The sequence below is a fragment of the Felis catus genome, chromosome C1 (assembly GCF_018350175.1).
Source record: "Felis catus isolate Fca126 chromosome C1, F.catus_Fca126_mat1.0, whole genome shotgun sequence".
In the NCBI taxonomy this organism is placed as follows: Eukaryota; Metazoa; Chordata; class Mammalia; order Carnivora; family Felidae; genus Felis; species Felis catus.
In genome coordinates this window covers 95,258,910-95,279,369 of record NC_058375.1, presented here as the reverse complement: position 1 = coordinate 95,279,369, position 20,460 = coordinate 95,258,910, and the positions used below count along the sequence as shown (strand labels likewise).

Below are 20,460 nucleotides of genomic sequence, written 5' to 3'. Positions count from 1 at the left end.
TCTTTAAGATCAAGAGAGAATATACAAAACTATTCTATGTAGTCTGATGTGATTTGCTGTATAGTAGGAACAAATACATCTGGAACAGAAAGTGTGATGTCTGTTCTTAGAGAAACCAGCAATTACTGAGGGGTTTAAAGCCAAGTGGTGTGCAGGTACCAGGCATAAAAGCACATTGAAACAATGTGACCGTTATAAAATAAAAGTCTTAAATCTATAAACAATAACAAAAACACACAAACCAAATGAAAATGTACTAAAATTTAATCATCCATAAAAGCTGTAATTTAATCTGACAGTAAAACACAAGAAGCAATATTAGAGTTGGTTTAGTATATTATATATTTTAGCTTTGAAAGCCATAGAAATCAGTTATCCCAGTTTTTTTTTCCTATAAAAGACCCATTTTTCCAAAGCATTATGCACAAACAATTTTAATTAGAATATAATGACAGAATGATATTTCATAATTTTTTAAATATAAAATGAAGTCAATGACTCAAAAAGTTATCTGCTGCAATGAGTTTGAGGGGAAATTTCATAATCTATATCATTACAGATATAAAGTATAATGGTTCAACTTTTTAGTGCTTGACAGGGAGGAATCATGATAAAAAGGTCAATATGAAATCATCTGATTATAGTAGCAATATCTAACATTTGAAATGCATCCATGCTCTTTTGTATAATCATATTAGAGTCAAGTATATTTATTTTCACATCTGTTATAACTGCTATTGCAAAGGAGAAATACTATTGTCTTATTTTCCAAGAGATATACACAGAGCAATTTTTTTTCTCCAGGGAGTTTGTGCAAACCAATACAAGATTTAAATTCTTCACATAATATATAAAACAGGAGAAGCCTCTTCATCAGATTTAATTTTTGAAGGTCTGGAATGCTGGCACTTCCCAATTAGGCAACAGTTCTTCATTCCTGTAATCTGGAACATCGAATAGAGATATACATATATATACACACATATATATGTATACATATACATACACACACATATGTATATACATATGTATATGTATACATACATACATACATATACGAATATACATATACATACGTATACATACACACATACATATATATACGTGTATGTGTATATATACGTATATATATGTATATGAATCTCTTGAGGTCAGAAAATGGTAGTGAACAAGCAGATATTTAATAATATACAAAGAAACAGACTTTGGCTGATTGTTACTTGACAAATTATACTAAACAGCTACAGTAACAGGGCTATTTTAAACTCCCTTTAAAAATGTTTAAAAAATAGTTTGATTGCTTTCACAATCTGACAGTCCTGTCTGTAAAGCAGAAAACAGTGATTACTATATTTCTATCCCATTATCATCTTATTTTTAAAAGTTCCTTTTCCAAAAAGGAAATGACACCTGTACATAAAATTTTAAAATTTTTTTTTTTCAACGTTTATTTATTTTTGGGACAGAGAGAGACAGAGCGTGAACGGGGGAGGGGCAGAGAGAGAGGGAGACACAGAATCGGAAACAGGCTCCAGGCTCCGAGCCATCAGCCCAGAGCCTGACGCGGGGCTCGAACTCACGGACCGCGAGATCGTGACCTGGCTGAAGTCGGACGCTTAACCGACTGCGCCACCCAGGCGCCCCCATAAAATTTTTTTAACCATTTCAGTACTATAGAATATTAGGATTACCACTTCTTTTTTTTTTTTAAGTTTATTTATTCTGAGAGGGAGAGAGAGAGAGAGAGAGAAAGAGAGATAATGAATAGGGGAGGGACACAGAGGAAGAGACAGAATCCCAAGCAGTCCCCACACTGACAGCACAGAGCCCGACACGGGGCTTGAACTCATGAACTGTGAGATCATGACCTGAGCCGAGGTCAAGAGTCAGACGCTTAACCGACTGAGCCACCCAGTCGCCCAGGACTACCACCTCTAATACTGGACAGAAGAGAGGACACAGAAAGAGCTGATCCCCGTGTGCAAAGGTGGAAGACTCAACGTTAGTGGTACTGCTCAGTAGAAAAAAATTAGGTTAAAGAAAGAATTTCCTGAAAATGAATTTCTTCTCTCCTAGTCTTTAAAAATGGGACATATTGAAAAGAGATTAACATGCTTCAATACAATCTTGCTTAAAGGGTAAAGCCAGATAAACTGCCCTCAACATTCATGTACTCTTACTAAACATATATAGAACTACTTAAATGTACCCCCAACCTTTGTACTTTTTAAATGAGATCAACATGGCACTTCCAGTCTATAACCACTCTGTGATTTCTTTGCTCTGCAAAGTATTCCGATCACTAAAGAAATGACTTGTTATTTGTTATTATCCAACATCCACAGAGATCTCAGGTGACTTATTGAATATATTGTTAAGCTGAATTATATACCAAAGCCTAAGAATTTATGCAACAGGATGAAAGTTTTGTTTCCAGATCTAGGCCAAGATCTCTCGTCTAAGGTAAAACACAACATATGAAGGAATTTTCACAACAGGCCAGGAGACGGCACCTCTTCCCTTAAACGTAAGCTAAAAGAGATTTTCTGAGAACTGGAAATTAAACTAGGGTCAGCTAAGGTAATGGCATCAACAAGACAGCCAACTACAAGAGAGTTAAAGAATATAGATCAGAACAGGAACTGGAGTCCTCTTTTTCCTACCTGTGTACCCTTACCCAAACACACACACCAGCAAATTTTAAAATAATCACCTTCAGGGAGCTAATGATTTATAGTTATTGAATCAAGATTTCACTAAGAGCCTAAAGCAAACATTCGACCAGAAGCTATCTTTCCCAAATCCAAGTACCGAAGGCAAACCCCTGCTGTTTCCTCCTTTCTGCCCATTTTCCTCTACCTTCATTTAAGAAGGGGATACAATTACTCAGTTGTTTCCCTGAAGAGAATGATTCAACCAAGTCTCTGAGGAAGCACGTGTTAGTTAATCTGGTGCTCTGAAAGAGGTAATCTGCTCAATGGACCCAAGAGACTTACAAAACAGTGTAACCAACTCTCAAGTGGGAACAGCAGACTTTCCTCTAACCTGACAAAGTTAGTAATAGGCACATAACCAGCATTAAATTACATCATAAATCCACTTCATGAAAATATTCTTTTATGGTATGGTTTAAAGAGTTCATGAAGACAAAGCAGAAACTGTTCAGGGGATTTAATATAAATAGAGAAAAAAACCCCAAATGGTCCCACAGGGCCTGGTTTCTCAATTGGTAGGCAGCTTCAATGCTGCCACTAATTTCTCTCCAATGGTTTCACTTAATGGAAACTTAAGTGGTACTTACTACTTAGAAGCCTACAGACAAAACATTTCAAAGAAGTCAACCTATACCTATAAAGAAATGACTACCACAACATACTACCACGTATCTAGTGGAACGGCTTGAGTTAAAAGACTGACAATATCAAATTTGGGGAGGATATGGAACTCACAAACTGCTACTAGACGCGTAAACTGGTACAACTACTTTGAAAACCTTTTTAGAAGTATCTACTAACACTATCAGTTATATGGTATTAGACTGGCCATTTCATTCATATATATATATATACATACACACACACACACACACACACACACACACACACACACACACACACACAAACACACCAAACAGAAATGATGCACATGTGAATAAAGACTCATGCAAAAATGCACAGAATTACCCATATTGGTTCTTGAAAAGAACCCAAATGTCCGTTAGTAGCAGAATATATAAATATATTGCTAGTACAGTTACATGATAAAAATGAACTACTGCCATATGCAACAAGGATAATTCCCGAAAACATATTTTTAGTAAAAGTAGACATAATACTGGCTTTTCTAAATGTTAAGTTCAAAGAGACGCAAAACTAACTATGATGTTATGTTAGGAATCAGGGTAGGGGTTACATTGGATAGGAATGACTTTTTTTTTTAACATTTACTTATTTTTGAGAGACAGAGAGAGAGCACATGAGCGGAGGAGGGGCAGAGAGAGAGAAGGAGACACAGAATCTGAAGCAGGCTCCAGGCTCTGAGCAAGCTGTCAGCACAGAGCCTGATGCGGGGCTCGAACCCACAAACCGTGAGATCATGACTTGAGCCGAAGTCGGATGCTCAACCGACAGAGCCACCCAAGCGCCCCATGGTAGGAATGACCATTATTGATACACACAGGGGTGTTCACTTTGAAATAATTAATCAAATGTGCACTTCAGCAATTTGTTTCAGAATGAACCATGTTCCACTTTAATGTGGCATGAATTTAGGAGTGACCCTGGATGGCATTCTATTCATTCAAACACTATTTTTTGAATTCCCATTCTGTATCTGGCACTGGGGACACAGTGGTGAACAAAACATACATGGTCCTTGCCCTCCGACAGCTTCTTCTCACAGGGAGAAAGACAAATTATCAACAGATGAAGAGATCTACGAGCTATAGGTCCCATTTACAAGTTACAGAAACTGGAAATACCCTAACAGGTGGAACAGGAAGTGGTTTGGGTTGGGGAAAGCCCAAAATAAGAGCATAAGAAAGGCATCTGTTCTGCTTTTGGTACCTTACCTGGCTCAGAGCTGCTGCTTACTGTGGGTCTAAAGCAGCAGACATGATTTCTTTTTAGGCTTCTTCTTTTCCACTGGTGTTTTTCTATTTATCTGTCTGACCAGGTCATAAAATATCTAAATAGAAACAAGAAAAAAAGTCTTATTCAACAAACATTTGAGATCTTGCTCACAAAACAATCCTGGTTCTGTTAGATGTTATTTTGCTCTTGGATGTTGTTTGCTGCTTTGTTTTTAATGGCAGGTTTCTTAGAGGCCCCAGGTGACCTCAGGGTAAAGCAGGACTCACCAATTTACCATAAGGGAAATACATGTACTCTAAGACATTCAATATCAACCTAAGAAAAAAAAATTAGTTGTGAAAAATATGGTAGTGAAGTTAAATTCTTCATGGAATCTCCTATGCTTCAAAACATAATTATTAAGGGAATAGTTAATGCTCAACTTGAATCTTCACATTTACTTTATGTTTAGAAAACTTCAAATTCACCCTAAGTTGCAAGAATAATACCAAGGACTGGTGTATATTCTTTACTCGGATGCACCAATGACATTTTGTCATGTGTACTTTATCATTTCTCTCTAGACATATTCTCTCTTATTTTCTACACCATTTGAGAGCACTCTGCATACAATGGGTCCTGAAATGGGTGAGTATGTACCTCCTAAAAACAAGGATATTCTTATATAGCCATGTAGGTATCATGCTTACTACATTTAAGCAGGGATATGTTACTCTGTATCATCTACACTGCAGATCCCAATCTTATCAGTTATCCCAATAATGTCTTTTAGAGTACTTCCTTCTCCTCACCACCGCAAATGGATCCATCATCGGATCCCATACATGTCATTTTAATCTTTTAAAATCAGTTCTTCAGCCTTCGTCTCTCATGACATTGTTATTTCTGAAAACTGATGGCTAGTAACTTTATAGAATTTCAGTTTGGGTTTGTCTGATGTTTCCTCATGATGAGATTCATGTTATAGATTTTGGGCTGTAATAGGACAAAAGAGATAATGTGTTCCTCTCAGGATATCATACGTAAAAAAGCACATGGTTTTCGTTTGCCGCTTTTTGGTGATGTTAATTTTGGCTAAAGTGAAAAATAAAAAAAGTGTGTGACCACAATTTGAAGTGACAAATACATCTTCATTAAAACATTTCTATTAATACATCTTTTGGGTTCATTCTGGATGAAAAATGCAAGGCATCAAAGACAAAAATACAACAGTACTTATTTCACAGAAGCAGACTATTTTAATTCTGATGTATTTCTATGTTTCATAGTGCTAAGTATGCCAAAGTGTTGGAACAATTAAACAAATCAGCTGGATTTGGTTCTTTGCTATGAAATGCAAATACTCACTAATGACCTGGAATAGAAGCAAATACCGCAGAATCTCCTTACTATTACTGATTTGTGATAAATAGTGCTTTGTAGAAGTGTATCAAAAGGTCCTACCTTTTAGGGGCATTATAGGGACAAATGACACAATCTGAATATGCACTGAACATGGGCTGTGTGAATAACAATTTTCTTGATTTTAATAATTGTGTTGTGGTTGTGTAAGAAAACGTCTTTGATCTAAGAGTACAGACACTAACATATTTAGCAGTAAAGAAGTGTGATATATAAACACTGACAAAATGTTAACTGGTGAATCTGGAGGAAGAGTAAACAGAAATTCTTATTGTTCTTACATATTTTCAATAAATTTTAAAATATTTTTTAAATCATTGGTTTCCATTTCTTTAAGATGGTGCTCAGATAAAACAATTTCTATTTACTTTTTAAAATGGTCCTCAGATTAGAAGACTAAATCGTTAAAAAGAAAAAAAAAAAAAACACTACTCAGTGATTTATCCCAAAGCTGTAAGTGATTCGTTTATATTTTTTTCTTTCTGCTTTATCCTCCCCACTCCCATCTTCTTCAAACCATTTAACTTCTCTATTATCTTATTTCTAAGAAAGTTAAAAACACAGGATATATGGACAAAATGGCAGTTTGTTTCACAACTCTGAAACCCTTTAAAAACCTAATGTGGAAAAGCCACAAACAGGTTCTCCTTTGTTCCCTAGCCTCAATGAAGAAGCTGTAAAATAAAAAATAAGTAAATGGATAAACTAAAATAGTCGAAGAATCAAAACCACACGTTTGTTCATGCCAGCAGTTCTGGGTGTCTGGGACTACACTGACTGATTTTGTAATAATATCCTCAACAACTTTGGCAAACACTGCCCACCTCACAGCCACGGCTGGTTATGTGATGAAGGCAAGTGCGAACTATAGTTAAGTATTTGGTTAGATATGCTCAGGGTCCTCAGCCTAGGTTCTTGCCCATTTCTCTGAACTACAGAAAAATCTAAAGGGAACACAGAGGAGTTCCTCAAACCCTCTGTCATTCTCAGTTGGGATGTCTTAATGTATTTCAAGATTATTATTCCAGCCTCAGCAAAGAACAATTAATTCTTGATTAAGACTGATGTGATTCTGGTATTGCTATGTCCTAGTTCCAGAACATACCAAAAATGGTGTGGATAAGAGTTAAAACATACATATATTCTGATGTAGGTATCAGAGAATTAGAGGGCTACTTAGCCAAGCAGTATGTCCCCGTGTGATTTCAAATTTTTAAGTCCAACAGAAATCACTCATATATTTACAAAGCATTAGCTGTCGGAGGATAGCTGTTTCTATCAAAGGAACTCTGTAGCTGGATTATCAGGCTATAAAGAGAGAGACATTAAAAGAAACTCAAACATTATACTCTAGCATGAAATTTGTATGTCCCTCAAAAGAGTTAAGATCCTTAAAATAGCTAATCTATTCCATTTTGTTTTACTGCTTCCATTTTTGTCTAATAAAGCCTCACGTCGAGGGCTGACTGGAACAAGACTGTCCTGAAAAAGGACCTCTGCTGCACTGGAAACTGCACCCAGAGAGGTGCAGCAAGCGGCACGGGGGTTCCCACAAACATGGATGCTTAAAAGGTAAGGAACACCTCCTGTCTGCTGTGCTCACTGGACCCTGGCCCAACCCAGCCCCAGCTGAGCCCTATGAACTTGGTGGGTAGGTACCAGTGAGAGCGAGAACAGGGACAGCAAGGAGCCAGATCTCTAAGACCAATCATCCTGCAGATGGTGACCCTGCTCTACTGTTTCCCTATCCAAGCTCATGCATCAATCCTAATACTTTTTATCTCAAAGTGCTTTTTTTGAGAAAAGACTGCACTAAAACTTAAAATTTTATGAGCCACATTTTTCAAAATAACATCTGTGAAGCTATAATTCCACAACAGAGAAAGTTGAAGCCAAAAGCATATCATACTTCCTTTTTGTTTACTTGGCAGTGAAAAAGAAATGACAGGTGAAGATCTCACTAGGACTTGTTCTCCACTAGGAGGTAAATTTTAGGGCAGGAACAGTGTCTGGATGACTACTACCCCAATGCCTAACACACTGCCAGACACAGAGGCACACAATAAATGAAATTTATCAATTCTTATGTGCTTATAAAAATTGGTTTTACCTGTAAGAGCAAGCTTTGACATTCTTGGTTATTTGAAAACAGGATTTGCAGCAAGCTTAATTTTTTTGCCTGTCAGATGTTGAAAGTAACTCAGTCATTTTAAAACTCAGACAACAGTGGGGCGCCTGGGTGGCTCAATCAATTGAGTGTCTTACTTCAGCTCGGGTCATGATCTCCCGGTACGTGAGTTTGGGCCCCGCACAGGGCTCTCTGCTGTCAGCACAGAGCCCGTTTCAGATCCTCTGTCAATGTCCCCCCCCGCCCCTCCCCCTGCTTGCACTCTCCCTCTCAAAATAAATAAATATTAAAAAAAAACTCAGACAGTAGTCCACAACTATAATAACATTAAGTCAACGAAAAGTGACCTACAGAAGCAAAGGCCAGAGAGGAATAGCAAACGCACAGGATGCGGATAACCTAATGTACTCTCAACTCTCACCCATGTTGTAAATAAACTGAATTCTGCCTGATTGCCTGTGATGCCACAAATGACCAGCAAACTGGCAAGTGAAGACTTTTGCACTACTGTGGAAGAAAGAAGCCTACTCTGGTTTTTGTTTTTTTAAAAAAGCTTATGTTAAAACTAACAGATGCAAAGACAATCTCTTAAATTTTGGTTGGTTGGTGGGGGCAGGTGGACCTGGGCTGATCTTTCAGGGATCCAGTAGGGTATTGGATTTACACCCAGGCAGGCGGGTGTACTTGTTAAGCATTCCTGTCACAGCTATGTTCTCAAGATAGTGGAAAGCTTGAGTCATGGACAAAAAAAGCCTTGTGCACCTGCTGTATCAGGCCTCAATGACTGGGTGAACTACAGTTCCATATCCATGCTCCCAAAACCTCCTTTTGAGTCAGAAACCAAAGGAAAGCAGGACTCAAAACACCCAACTCTGTGATATCCATGAGGTAATAACTGTATAACATAAGTTGATAAGCTCAATAACTACTTTGATTTTTGTATTTTCCTACTTGACTTTACAACCTCTTCACACACATGTGCATAGGTAACTGTTACAATACAAGGGTAATATGACACTTCTCACCTACTGCCTTCTGGCATATCATTCAGAAGCTTAGTGGGACTTTAAACACATTGTTTAACTTAAACTTTCTCTATGCCGATAAGGTAAACATAAGTGTCCTCATTAGTCATCAAAGTGATGTTATGCAAGTGAAGGAATATGGTTTCTAGCAATTACCTAGAGTTCTGTATACACTGACAGAATCAAGACTGCTTAGAACAAAATTTTTTCTTCAAAAAACTTGGTTTTGGCTGTTAACTTAAAAGAAAGGTAACTAAAAAGGCACTTGTTTGTGCTGCCTAGCAGATGTAGGTTACCTCATTAACGTTGATCTTTGACTTTGCAGAAGATTCTAAAAAGGCACAGTTACACCACTGTCTTGCTAAATTCTGACCCTGTTCTTTGCCAACTACTCGCTCATCTTCCAGGTCACATTTATTGCCAACCAAAATCATTGGAACCTGTGGGAAGGACAAAACATAATATGAGCACTAGCATACTTGTTACTCTTCTAATTAAGCAACTACCTGTCACCAATTGAAATAGATTAATTAGGATCGTAAGCTTCACCAAGTACTTAAAGAAATAATATGTACTGTACGCGTATTGAGGGAAAGAAGGTAGATGGAGGGAGAAGAGACAGAAAAAATATGGAAGAGATCCTACTATGCTCACTTGCTAAATTATTTTAAGGCTATAATCGCAACAGTGTCATGTGGACTACTACTAATAGCTGAATTCCAAGTACAAAAATCTGAAGGGAAAGGCAGCTCCTGCAATACAGAGAAGAATGTCTCCACTGGTCCTAAGCGTGGTTTAAGTGCTTCACCTCACAGGTCCAACGAACACCAGAAGTAGTGGCAAGACAACCCAAGCGACAGGTTCTACTTCTGTATCTGACGTCCAGATTTGAAGACCAGTTTAGGTGAGATGTTAAAAAAGGACAAACAATAAAAATACAGCCACGAACCAGCTATGCCTTCCCTTTCTCCCCATGCCAGAAATGCTGTCCCAACTGCCAATTAAACGAGTCGCTAACAAACTGTGCAACGTCCTTAGATAAAAGGTGGCCACAGAACAAAGTCATCTGTGAGGTGATGGACACTACACCCAAGAAAGGACTGAAGGCACACGTGGATCTTGTGTCCCAAACAGACAATCATCACAAGTCAGGCGAAACATACTAGACCTACAGCTCCATCTTTTTCAGTTATTACACGGAATAAAGAGGTTCACATTACCCGAGTTCAGTGATTTGCATGTAATTGCCTACGAAAACAGAAGTCTCTTCGATAAATTAGTCATGGCAAAGAAGAGAACTATTCATTAGGTTACGGTTGGTAATGAGTCATATGGTAGAAATCCCTTCCGCCTACAGTATTACCCAAAGTTGAGGTCCTGAGCAGGTGCATATGTTCCCATTAATAATGAGAACACAGGAAAACAGAAAGAAAGGTACACATGAAATTTTATATCCCGATTTAGACAACTGAAAAGGAACTCTCTGTAGTTCAAAACTGAGGTAAACATGTAAAGTATGTATTTCATCTTTGCAAAAAGGTACAACAGCAATGATGCCATTCATCAAATAAGAATTCTATAACAAAAATAAAATGTACAAAATATAAAAATGCAGCTAATGAAAATCCTCAACATAATTCAAAGGAAAACACTGTAAGTAAAAACTACCAACAGAATTTTAGAAATGGAACATACCACTATGGTTCTCACTAATGTTCTCTGAACACTGTTTCTGACATAACTACCACCTTTCAAAGCTCAACTCGAGTCCCCCACTTCTTCTACCAAGTATTCTGACTCCTCTTCCTTGCCTACTGCATTTATTAACACACAGCACAATGAGCACTTTACCATACATGCCCTCCTTTTCTAACTATCTTAGCATATAATTTGCAAGTAAATTTAGAAAGTTGTAAAAATTTTCTGATCACAGGGACTCTTTTAGGTATGTGGTAGATACCCTCCAAATCCTCTTAACAGAAAAACAGACACTTTTTATTTGGCCATAGAGAAAGAGCAGTATGTCTTATAGAGAGAAATATACTTACATCTTCTGTGTCCTTAACCCGTAAAATCTGTTCCCTCAGGTCCTGTAAGTCATTAAACGTGGACTGAGCTGTGATAGAATATACTAGTGCAAACCCTTGGCCATTCTTCATATACAAATCCCTCATTGCTGTAAATTGCTCCTATAATAAAAAAAAGTACAATTATAAATATGATTTCTTGATTGAATACTAGAACAATTTATATCAGAATAATCACAAAAGTGAGCTACTGAATTTTTTCCTACACGTTATCATGATAGGAAACCTAAGACCTATTTTACAGTTTCTAGAAACTGAGGTGAATGTTCTTGTTCCCTACTTACATGACTAGAAACCATGACAATGAACTGAAGAATCAGAAGGGAGATCTTAAACCACTTTAACACGGTTTTTCTGTCATTTAGAAAACTGTATGTAGGTCCCTTTTACATATAGATCCTAATTAAATTATTTTGATGCTACTAAAGATGACCTCCAAGAAGTATTGCTAGAAAAGAGAAGTCCCAAGTACTGAATCCTTAGGGGTCTCCAATACTAAGTGGTTGGGAGATGAAGACGAATCAGGAAAGGAGACTCAGGACTAACCAACGAGAGAGGGAGAAAGCCAACCAAGTGTTGCTTCCTGGAAGCCAAACGAATACAATTTGTACATAGGATAGTGATCAACTGAGTCAGAGGTTGCTGAAAAGTCCAAGGGAGCTGAGGATACATGCAGAGGGCGGATCATGAATAATGACAGTCCACCACAGACTTGAAATCGATGTGAAAAGGGGGTTAGGATATGAGGATGATCAAAGATGATGGGATAAACGTACTGCAGGTTCCAGGGAAGTTGAAGGTATAAGAGGAAGTGAGAAGGAAAAACAAGAGGTGGTGAGTGGAGAGGGATGCTTGAAAATAAGATGAAGGCTGTATCACAGTTATTGGTAATCACATAGTTTAGGGAAGACCATGGGCGTGAATGGCTGAAGCAGCACAGAGATCAAGACACTGATAGACCGGGGCACCTGGGTGGCTCCGTCGGTTGAAAAAAAGGAAAGAAAAGACACTGATAGGCCAAGGGAAATGGATCATCTATAATGCCATATAGATTCTATTTGGATACTAAAATCACCAAGAATTCTAACTGAAGCAGCGATGGAGAGAGTGAGCCAAAATCTTCAAGGAGTAAGGAGTAATCCAGGACACGATTAATGAACATCAACTACTTTCCAAGCTTCATGCAAGGCACTGGGGACACAGACAACTAAGATACTGGAAAAAGATATCTCCGGTAAAGAACTTCTTAATTTGGACAAGAGGAAGAAAAAAGAATCCTCGCACACTTGTGGAGGTGATGAATGGGGTAAGTATTCTTTAACTTTTGGGGTGTCTGGGAACACAGGGGAATGACTGCTGATTCAGAAGCTAAGGAAACTGGGGAGATGGAATTACAAAAGGGGGAGACAGTGAGTCAGCAGATCTAAGAAAGATGTAGTTCTAATGATCCCAAGCTTTCTCCTGGAATCAAGACCCATTTTCCCACAAAAGAATGGAAACATACAGTTTAATTAGTATTACAACTGCTCCAGCCTACTTACATGCTTTTCCTAATGACATGAAACTTTATCATCTACGAAATTGTTTGGAAAATTTGTGCTAAATTTTAAACAACTTATAACATTTAAGAATAGCATCCATTTTAAAGCTTAGAACTGCCTAACAGGGAAAGTCTATATATATGTATATGGAGAAAAAAAAAATCGCTTAATGTGTACATTCTTTTGTGGCAGTATAACAGGAAATCATCAGTAATTAATAACAAAATTATACAGGAGATGACAAAGGAAGGCAATGAAAATAAGAGCAAATTCTTGGAGCTCATACTACATAACAGGCATTGTGCCAAGTGATTTATAATCATTATCTCATTTGATCATTATAAGCATGCTATACTAATGTCATTATACAATACTCATTTAAAGAGGAGAAAAATGAGGCTCAAAATAATCCTGAAGATTTTTGTCAGATTTTCTGTCACCAGCCCCTTGGAATGTTAAAATACTAATAAAAAAGCAAAAACAATTCTGATAAAAAATAGTGACTATGGTGCCAAGAGACAGATTCCTACCTTAGGTAGGAATGAACCCAGAGAAATACCTCCCTTAATTACAATTCTGGATTTAAAATATCTTTTGTTAAAAGCAGTAATAGGATAATCTTTACCTCCATATAGGGAGAAGATACCCAACACACACATTTGGGAGGTAAACCTGACATACAATTTGAGAGTGATACGTGGGTATTAAGTACATGTTGGAAGCAGTTGTAAGAAAATCTAAGAAGCCCTACTTTTAGGTAATTTCTTCTTAATCAGAGTAATTACTTTTACTTTACTCAGAGGAACTATTCAGATGACAAAATCTGTTCACTAACTAAAATTTATCAAAAAAAGAGAAAACATCCTTACTGTTCCTGCTGTGTCCAGGATCTCAAGCATACACTGTTGGCAATCTACTTCAACTTGCTGTTGGAGAAGGGAGGAAAAATGAAAAGTATTATCAAATCAAAATGTCAGTCTGTTTTCCTGCCACCTCTTCACTCCAAGTACCTATTAACAACTACAAAGCCTTTCTCTAGGAGTTTGCTATACTGGTTGAGACTTAACTTAGTGGAATAAAGAGCAGGAGGTCTCAAGCATGTTCTATTAATACTACAGAAGCAGGACCGCTAATGCGGAGTTTAGATAGTTTCTGACCACTGTAAACTGAGTAATGATTTTTGTTACTATTAGAAGGCAATGGTTATATTCTCTGTTTAATTACAATAGGTACAGTTCTGACAGAAATAAAAATGTATAAAAATATGTATATTTATATGATCTTCGAAGAAAAAGTATTAAATAGCTCAAAATACAGATAAGATTTTAGAGTAAAGAAAATTCAGCCAACTTACCACATTCAAGTTGCTAAAGTTATACTAAAATATACCCTAAATTTAATACATTGGAAAATTTTAATTTAAGAGATAAGGGGAGGGGCACCTAAGTGGTCAGTCAGTTAAGACTCTTGATTTTGGCTTAGGTTATGATCTCACAGTTCGTGAGACAGAGCCCCACGTTGGGCCTGCTTGGGATTCGCTCTCCCTCTCTCTGCCCCTCCCCCACTCATGCTCTCTCAAACTAAATAAACTTAAAAAAAAAAAAAAAGAGGTAAGGGGAACACAGAGGTGCTAAGAAGAGTAACACTGAACTCATATAGTCCTCAAGACTTTAAGAAAAAGGTACTTCTTTGGAAAAGCTGTGTGCGTTAGGTGAAATTTTATATACTGAGTTGTATTTCCCGTGTTTTATAACCTAAAAGAAAGTTGGACTAAAGACAGCAGGAACTATCAACTGTGCAGAAAATTTTTAATCAAGAAAGGATTAAAAAAAGTGTTAAATCTTCAGAACTCTAGGTACAGATCTGTTTGTAGTTACAACGTTAGACGGCAACTTGTTTGGGGGAAATTTTAGTACTGCAACACTATCTTCTAAACATGAACGTATTAACCTAAGGCCTATTTTAAATGCTTCTGTGTCAGATCAGGGGTTGATGAGAAGCACCGCTTGGTGCTACAAACTCACTGTCCTACCACTAAACGGGACTAATGTGGCATAATCGGCATCATCAGTAAATGGGCATGCTCAATGAATAATGAATGAGGTCTGCAGTTTCTCAAGGTATCTAGAACACAAGTTTATTTCCAACTTGCAGATAATGAAACTGCTCTGGCCAGTATGGCTGGATGAGCTTACTTAATTTAACAAAACTTGTAACACTATTAAAGGTAAATTCTATAACATCTAACAACTCAATCCTTTCCAATTTGTTGAAAGGTACGTTTAATTCCCTGCCTCCCTCCTTAACATACTTGGGAAATAAAGTTATGAAAATTCCCCACAATTCTAGTCTTAGAATGAAATAAAATAGTATTTTTTGTCAAGACTATTTTTTTTTCCTTTTAAATAATCTTTATGTTTTAGAACTTGGGCTTTAGGTGCAAAACAAAACTGAGCAGAAAGTACAGTGTTTCCATATACCCTTCTTCTTGCTCCTCACTGGCCTCTCCTACCATCAGCCTCCCACACCAGAGTGGTACATTTGTTAAAATCAATGGACCTACATACAGACATCATTATCATGCAAAGTCCACAGTTGATGTTATGGTTTTACTCTTGGTGTTGTACATTCTACAGGTTGGGAAAATGTGCAATGACGTGTACCCACCATTACAGTATCATACAGAATCCTGTATCTAATTTTTGCTAAAGATGAATTATCTTTAAAAGTTACTATAAAACTAAACAAAAATAAAAACAGTCACTGGATAATTTCAAGCACAAAAGTGATCTTAATTTTAGTTCACAAAAAAAAGTTGTCAAAAATATACCTATATTCCTATGCAATTTTGCTATGTTAAAAAAAAACCCCGGGGCTCCTGGGTGGGTTCGTTGAACATCTGTCTCCTGATTTTGTCTCAGGTCATGATTTCACAGATCATGGGATTAAACCCAGCACTGGGCTCTGTGCTGACATCACAGAGCCTGCTTGGAATTCTCTCTCTCTCTCTGCCCCTCCCCTGCCTGCATGCATGCATTCTCTCTCTCTCTCAAAAAAACATTTAAACAAAATAATTAAAGGGGCGCCTGGGTGGCTCAGTTGGTTAAGCGTCCGACTTCAGCTCAGGTCACGATCTCGAGGTCCATGAGTTCGAGCCCCGCACTGGGCTCTGGGCTGATGGCTCAGAGCCTGGAGCCTGCTTCCAATTCTGTGTCTCCCTCTCTCTCTGCCCCTCCCCCATTCATGCTCTGTCTCTCTCTGTCTCAAAAATAAATAAACGTTAAAAAAATAAATAAATAATAATTAAAAAAAAAAAAAAAACAGGAAAATGTGCACACTAAAGAACACCTTACTCACCAGTAATCAAACACGGAGCTTTCTGTAGCTAAGTAGTATTCTATGAGAAATAGTCTGTCTTGGAGAAACTTTTATTTATTTTTAATTTTTTTTAACGTTCATTCATTTTTGAGAGAGGGAGAAAGAGACAGAGAGTGAGCAGGGAAGGGGCAGAGAGAGAGGGGACACAGAATCCAAAGGAGGCTCCAGGCTCTGAGCTGTCAGCACAGTGCCTTACGTGGGGCTCAAACCTACAAACTGCAAGATCATGACCTGAGCCAAAGTCAGACGCTCAACCAACTGAGTCACCCAGGCGCCCCTTGGTGAAATTTTTAAAACCAGATACAGAACATCTGTATCACTTCTCAAAAACTATTTTTGAAAACCAGTTCTGTGGATCAAGTTTTAAAGCCCTAAGGAACTATTTGTAAGCATGCGTATACAAGTTTCACATTTTACCTTTCTGTAGGAATCTTCTATCGTTGGGTCATATTTTTCAACAAAAATTCCCTGAACAAACTGAACTGTCTAGAAAAAAAAAGCAGAGAAAAGTTAAGAACTTAAAAATCAACTACTCTTGAATGCTACTTACATCCTTACAAAGTGGCAAAGATTAAATGAAATTATGTGAAAATTCTGGGTAAACATGCAGATGTAAAGTCTCATTATTTTCTAACACAAGGATACATCCACAACCAAGAGGGCACATTATGAAGGGAGGTGTTCATATCAAAAGCCGTCAGCAAGGCTGCTGCTAACTCATGTTGTGAAACTATATTAAGTTTCAAAATACAATGAAGATACAAATAAGAAGGACATACCTCCTAATTTATGAAAAAACGAAAATTAACCAGTATTTAAGCTAATATTCCTTCGCATTATCTATAGTAACTTTTATCTCATGCCCTTAAAGCAATGAGACAAAAGGGTCTAAATTTTTAAGAACCTTAAAACAGTTTCTCTAATTGTGGGGGAAAGAGAAAAAGAAATTTACAGGCACTGAATTTATTAAATTCACAGTCTCATTCGAATTTCACGTTCTCCCCAGAAGTAGTTATTTTTCCCGTTTGCCAGCTGAGATTCAAATATACAATCTTCCTGATTCCAAAGACTTCCTTTTTTCATTGGAAACACTTCCTGCTCATCTTTTTCAGATTTTCTACTTCTCTAAGATTCCTGTAAACACAGACTTATGAAACGAGGTATTTTATCATGTGGTAAATAAAAAGTACAGAAGATGGCTGTGAAATACTGCCTGGACAGATTTAAAACCGGTTCTGGTATATTGTTGCCTAAAAGCAAGGAAGGGTAAGAATATGGCCTGAGGTCACCTGCACTTAATTATGCACTAGTGTAGCTTGAGCTAAACAGATGAACCAAAATACAGTAAACTTCAAACTTCTTTCTCCTAAGCTCTTGTTCTTCAAAAGAGACTCAGGACAGAATTACACCACATCTTTTATTATTTTTATCAAGGATTTAATCACCTCATCCTCTTAGTACTACATATAATTCAAATACGGAAAACTTCCTAAATCCTTTATTCTAGAACAGAGGTTCTCAAAATATGGTCTAGAGCAGATGATTAGAAAAAAAGTATCTCATAATACCATGACATACTCTCCTTGTCTCATAAATTTACAGTGGAGTTTTCCAACGGGTATGTAACATATGCTATAGCAAGACACTGGATGCAGAAGCAGGTATGAGAACCCAAGTGCTTTCTATAAGCCGTTGTCAGACACTTGCAAAAATGAGAAACAGTCTCACAGGTTTCGTGTCCTTCTTGTTAAAGCAATCCTTCATCATTGCTCTGAATCTCATCCTCTCAGTTCTCAGGGACAGCTCATTCATCCATACTGACTTCTATTCTATTCCTGTAGTTTTTCTACCGAGCCCTCCTCTTCCTTCCTTACCTACTGTCCTTTCTGGGTTAAAATAAAAAACGGAGACCAACCTTGAAAATTCCCTAAGCAGATAATAACCAGTTGGGTCATACAAACAAAGCTTAATTTAGTTTATTTAGCGAAGCTAAATTGACCTAGGGATCATTTCTTGCTTATGCCTCTGGAAATCAAAGGCGAAACTTACACTGTTGCCCAAGGTGGGTATGAAGTAACCACTAACCAATTTTCAGTCATTGAAGAAAATTCTAACACTATAACCAGTCACTGTGAAGAATAAACAGCCACTGCTTTCTCACACAATAAGCTGCTTTATAACAATATACCCTCAGCCTCATTCAGTGTTCTGGTTTGAAGGTGTCTGGTATGGAAACTGTCTTTCTGGTGTGTGCACAATAAACTAATTACTACTTCTATGATTCATTAATTTTACTTCTGTTATTTCTGAACTTTTGACACCTGTGACAATGATTCCCTTCCTCTCCTGTGCTATTATTTTCCTTTCCACATAAGCTTATGGCCTCCGGCACACAATTTGCTCTACCATCTCCTACCCTGAAATAAATATTCCCCTGAACTCCATGACCCCTCTAGCTTCACTCCCCCCCACCCCCGACCCCTTTCTCTGTTCCCTCTCATCATCAAACTTTTTCAACTATCTATAATGGTGATTCTATTTCTTCAGCTCTCATGTACTCTTCAACCCACCTCAGGACGCTTACAGCACCATAACCTTACTGAAGTTGATTTCACGAAGCCCAGCTACCTCCATATTCCTTTACTGTCTCCTTCCTCTACTTGACTTCTGAGCAGTCAGGTAGAGATCCACTCTTTACATTTAAGTATAACACACTCTTCTCTGCTAGATCCTTCAATTCTACCTACTCTTTAAAGGTTGAGAGGTACTCAGAGTTCAGTACTGAGCTCTTTCTTTCTCTAGTCTCTCCCTAGACAATCTCATTTATTCCTATGGATTTTTATTTTTGATCATTTTATTTATTTTTGAAAAGGTAATTCATGAACACAGGACGAAATACAAAAGACACAACAGAGTAGGCAGTGGTGACCAACCCTACCTACCTTCCTTTGTTCTCAATTATACAATTCCACTCCCAAGTAACCAGTGTGTCATCTGTAAGCTTATTTTACTTTGCAGGGATAGTCTGTGCATTTTATACTATCTTCCCCCTCACCTGTTTTTTTTTTTTATAAACACAAACGGTAGTCTACACTGCTTGCTACCTTATTTACCCCTAAATAATACATCTTGCATATCACTACCTATCAGTATATACAGACCCGTTGCGTTCTTTTTAATAGCTCTGTATTATTCTACTCAAAACATTAGTATTAAAAGCTTATTTAACCAGCCCATACTGGTAGGCATTTAGGTGGTTTCCAAACTCTTGCCACTATAAAGAATGTTACTGTGGACATCCTTGACCATGCTATTTTGTACATATGAACTTATATGTCTAAAGAGACTTGCTGAATTGAAAGTTCTACGCATTTAAATTAGATATCCTCATTCACCTCAGGGGTACTAATTTACATTGCTAAGAGTAACGTAATTCTCATGAAATTAAATACTGTTGATATATTCATGGCACCCCAAATCCTATCACAAGTCTCTCCTTCAAGCTATTATCTTGAGGACCCAATTTCTTATGTGATGTATTTACTTTAGCATCTCACATATCAAATGTGACATGACTGCTGATTTTCACTCTCAGATCTGCTCATTCTCCAGTGTTTCCCTTCTACTTAAAGGATCCATCCATAAAATTAGTAGCTCAACTGGAACTATGGTAGTCATCCTCAACAGCTCCTTCTCTCCTAGTCCTCACATCAAACCAGCACTAAGTTATTTAATTCTCAAAACATCTACTTTTCTCTTCTTCACTGCCATGGCCCCAATGTAAGCTCCCACAAACATTGATCTGGGGTTTGGCATTAACTCCCAACTGGTCTCCTTGTGTCCACTCGGCCTCTCTTCTAAGTCACTCCACACATAGCAAAGTACTCTCTTTAAAACGTATATCCAATTCTGTCAATAACCCCTTCCCTCTCGTCCAAAAAAATAAAACTAACTTTCAATGGCTTCTCACTGTCATTAGGAATAAGTTTCAAGCTCTTACATGGTCTTCAAGTCATGGTCTGGCCCCTGCTTCTCACCTCAATTCCCTCTACTTTCCTTCCAGTTCATTCCTGCCTCAGCAATTATGACCTTAGTTATTCAAATGCTAATTTAAGTTCATTTGTCATGGGGTCTCTCTTAACAGTCTGTACTTTTCTTTCAAAGTATCTCTCACAATTATAATAAGGTAGTTCTTTAATTGTGTATTTCTTATATCTCCTCCACTATATGATAAGCTCTGAGGGATTGTGACTGTTTTTGTTCACCGTTGTAACCCTTGCATCTGACATCATATAAGCTCAATATTTA

General features: G+C 37.5%; 1 protein-coding gene across 2 annotated transcripts in view; it reads right to left on the bottom strand.

Moving 5' to 3' along the window:
• Nucleotides 1-246: 246 nt before the first annotated feature.
• The window catches only part of RAP1A (RAP1A, member of RAS oncogene family), a 71,008-nt gene continuing 50,794 nt past the window's right edge, over nt 247-20,460 (bottom strand). For both annotated transcript variants that reach the window (XM_006934999.4, XM_019837615.2), the window contains exons 3-8: nt 16,570-16,638; nt 13,644-13,700; nt 11,195-11,335; nt 9,443-9,586; nt 4,571-4,686; nt 247-944 (exon numbers count right to left, since the gene is read on the bottom strand). In XM_006934999.4, coding sequence (XP_006935061.1) covers nt 4,600-4,686; nt 9,443-9,586; nt 11,195-11,335; nt 13,644-13,700; nt 16,570-16,638 — 498 coding nt within the window. In that variant the 3' untranslated portion in view covers nt 247-944; nt 4,571-4,599. The remainder of the gene's footprint in view (nt 945-4,570; nt 4,687-9,442; nt 9,587-11,194; nt 11,336-13,643; nt 13,701-16,569; nt 16,639-20,460) is intronic.